Source organism: Limulus polyphemus, unplaced genomic scaffold (genome assembly GCF_000517525.1).
Source record: "Limulus polyphemus unplaced genomic scaffold, Limulus_polyphemus-2.1.2 Scaffold205, whole genome shotgun sequence".
Lineage (NCBI taxonomy): Eukaryota > Metazoa > Arthropoda > Merostomata > Xiphosura > Limulidae > Limulus > Limulus polyphemus.
The window spans coordinates 496,997-500,851 of NW_013665815.1; the positions used below are offsets into that span (position 1 = coordinate 496,997).

General features: G+C 28.1%; 1 protein-coding gene across 1 annotated transcript in view; it reads right to left on the minus strand.

Annotated features, from left to right (window-relative positions):
• LOC106478374 (lysine-specific demethylase 4A-like) overlaps nt 1-3,855 on the minus strand; it is an 88,656-nt gene that overhangs the window by 17,925 nt on the left and 66,876 nt on the right. Inside the window, exons 16-17 of the mRNA XM_022381968.1 lie at nt 1,229-1,399; nt 770-889 (exon numbers count right to left, since the gene is read on the minus strand). Of these exons, the coding sequence (XP_022237676.1) occupies nt 770-889; nt 1,229-1,399 (291 nt within the window). The remainder of the gene's footprint in view (nt 1-769; nt 890-1,228; nt 1,400-3,855) is intronic.

Genomic DNA, 3,855 nt, shown 5'->3' on the forward strand with positions numbered 1-3,855 from the left:
AACTTTCTGATTAACAATAAAAAAGGAAAAACTTAAATTCCAATATGAAAGTATTTTTTAAATTTTTTTGAAAACTGGAAATTTCACAAACTAAACATGATATAAATACTAAATCAAATGATACACTGAATGAATGTTTTTTTAAGCCAAAACTAGACACTATTTAGTAAACTTGTACTAAATTTCATGCAATTTTGATAAGTATTCTTACTATGAAAATAGAAAAAAATCAGAGGATAGCAGTGACACCCATTTCAGAAAGGGGTAATTTTTTTCTTCCTCTTGAATATCTCATTTTTGCAAGTCTGCATCAGGCATTGTTTCATGATTTGTAGTAAAACTTAGCTCCCATATATACACAAGGCTACACCTATCACAGATCTTCTGAGCTCTTAAAAGCATTTTTAATTTGTCCTTTGGCTTATTTTACCAGAGTTTCTGAAGTGTTCCAGACACATCCAACAGTATTACAATGTAAGATTCAAATTTCTTTATAATTCTCAAAATGTTAAACTAGATTTCTGAATAGATGCAAAACTTTCACTACTGTTATATTCCATTATATATAATACATTAGCTCTTTGTCCAAACTGGGTTCACAAAAAGAGTAGGACTTTTCAATCAATCTAGTAAAGTAATTTACAACTACACTTGAGTAAATTGCAACATAATGATGTTTAAATTTTTTCAATACAATTTTTAAAAACAAAATGAATGAATGATTACAAAGCACTAGTTTTTATTGCTTTTTTTTTTTTATAGTACTTACAGTATATATGGTATGGGAAGAGGATCCCTTGTAGGCAGCATCGTAAATCTCTCCATCCTTCCAATGTACTCTCACATGCTCATTGAAGGCAGGTGGTCCATCATTTTCACAGTCTCGGCTCTATTGAGGAAAATGAATTAGTAAATTCTTTTTTTTTTAATATTTCTATGAATCTTAAAAATTATACAATACTCACTGTAAATTTCTCTCTGAAGCTATCTTAAAGCAATTCTTATTGCTTACTTGTGATTTATTTTCATGGCATATTTTGAGCACTTCCAAGATATGAAAACAGCAGCATTAACAAATTTTTTAAACCAGTAATTATTCATTGGCTTTACATAAAACATTCTTGCAAATATGTTTCAAGAACTGCTTTTCTTAAATTTTACATTTGTTGTAAATACCCAAAATGAATTACAGTAACAAACATATGAAAGAAAACATCTCTTTACTCACTATAATATCTTTGGGATAAAGATTGTCACTAAATGAACCATCTTCAAAGTCCACAGAATAGAATAATTGAGTGCTAATGTCAACAATTTCACTGGGATAATATCTGCCGTTTTTATGTTTTGCAATAACACTAGCACCAACTTTTACTTCTGATAACTTTCTTTTTGCAACCTGAAAAAGATAAAACTTTTACCAAAAGATACAAAACAACTGAAGATAAATCACATATTTCACCAAGTGCTACTAAAATTTTTACATTACCTTTCATAATTGTAAGTTATTATTATTGTCAATAAATGCTAAAAACTGTATACAATTTCCTCTAAGACCATCAGTATTTAATTATTTGTTTTATGTCACAGCTCACACTGGCTAGCCATTATGTCTGACCATCATTCTTTTTACATATAATATGCCACAATATACATCTTATAAGTATAACAGTGAAATAAGCAGACTGTAACAAAGATTTTGGTATAATTTGCATAGCTCATATTTTGTAATGGAAAAGCAGAAAAAATAATTACAAGTACATAAAGATTCTTCAGCCAATAACCTCTATCTTCAACCTGCAAAAGTTAATGTATAATCACATTTACTTCAATCAGTACAAGATGAAGAAAACCTCAATGTCATATACAGTTTAACCCTATCAAAACAGGTTTTGCTATGGGTAGAGAACAGAGGGCATGTCATCACATTTGTAGACTTACATCCAAAATTTTATTGAACTACTATTTTATTAATGTATGTCAATAAGTTTGCCATCAAAGTGTAGATTATAATTAAAATTTTAGTATTATACGTTAACTTCTTCATTTGAAAGTAACTATAAAAAAAATAGCAAAATATTCTGTAGGAAATGTCTGCTTATTGGTCCTGTTGAAATGATAATTAACACTGAAATACCAAAATAAAGTTTATTGGATTGGCCTGAACTTTCTACAAAGCCATAACATAAACATTTTATAATACTTTAGACAATTCTCATTGCAACCATTATACTGTCAACAAGTTAATAAATCCTACCCCACTGTGTTTTCAGAGCACAGAGAATTCTGGAAAATTGTACCACAAAAGCTTATTTGATATTGACAGAGTCAAAGTACTCAAAGTATTGTAACACTTAAACAGGAATGGTGATTTATTGTTTTATATTCAGCAGGTTTCTATTTCAGCTGCTAACAGTAGAATAAGCATAGGAAATAGGTATAAAAAGATTAGAAGAAACTCTCAGGAGATTTACTTGGAACTTTGTTGTCCATACTGAAAAGAATAGACCATACTATTCAAATAACTACAGAAAATAAGTGTGAAAAGGTGAGAAGTATAAACTCTGACCATAAGTACTGTGAAACTTTGTGATCAATACTAACAACACTATATATTTCAGTTTGCACTTTGCAACCTTTATTTTCATTATACTTTGATTACTTATCTACAACCTGGAGAATCAAGTAAAATGTTACAGTAGAGAAAATTACAGATAACATATATAAAGCTTTACTGAAAAAAAAAAGTTTTATATTTAAATACAAGGTTTTTTATTTTTAATTGTTTTCACTATTTATTATTATAAAAGTAACTAAAATGTAAAAAAGCAGAAACCTATTATGTAAGATTAATTAAAAAGAAAAATATCTTCATGAGGTCTGTTCACCAGCAGTTTGTGCATTACGCTATTCGATATAAACATGACCTGAACATGTACCATGTGATTTTCAAGTTGTGTCGGGGTATTTTTAGTCAGACATGGTTCAAAAGTCAATAAAACAAAAAATTAATAAATATAAGTAGATGTATACTACTATGAGATTTAAGCTATTTAGAATAAATATTTGTGGTTTCCTGTTACAATTTGCAGTTATTCTAGAACTAAAAAAAAGAGGTAATTTAGATGTATTTCCAAATTTTTATGATGGTTACAAAGTTGGTCGAATCGACCAACATCATATAGAGTTAAGGTTGATAAAATACAAAGTTTTATTCAAAAAAAACATTTGATGATTATCTTGGAGGATAGAGATTACACAAATTTTCAGATAAAGAAAAGTATTTTAAAAATTAAAATTACTTTGCACATTGGATAGTCAGCATTCTTATCATTACATTGAATTAAGATTAAATTTTGATCTTAACTTGTATAAACTCAAAAGCTTGATGAAAAGATTTCAGAAGTACCAAATTTCTTACATTTTATTTTGTTACCTATTGAGAATTTGAAATAATCCAAAGCCATGTTAAATATTTCAACTTTTAATAGTTGAAATGTATTCTGGATTTAGTGTTTAGAAATATGCCGATATTTTATTTAATTTACGCTATTTGCCAACAAGATTGATTCACACTGTTTTTGCTTTGACACAAATATGTTTATATATATATAAACAACAGTATAATTTACAATTTACGATTAATTATTACCAACACATTTCATAAACAGAAATTTTACTAACTTACAAATAGCCTAAAATCGTCTTCCTAGTTCAAAGTCTACTTGATATCCAGCGACTTAATTTGAAGTCAATGTACGTACAATTATAGGGGAGCTAGCTACCTTTGTCAGACACTGAATTCTTGAACCGTCGAAGTAAGATAATATTTTCATAAAACCACTAATATTTTTG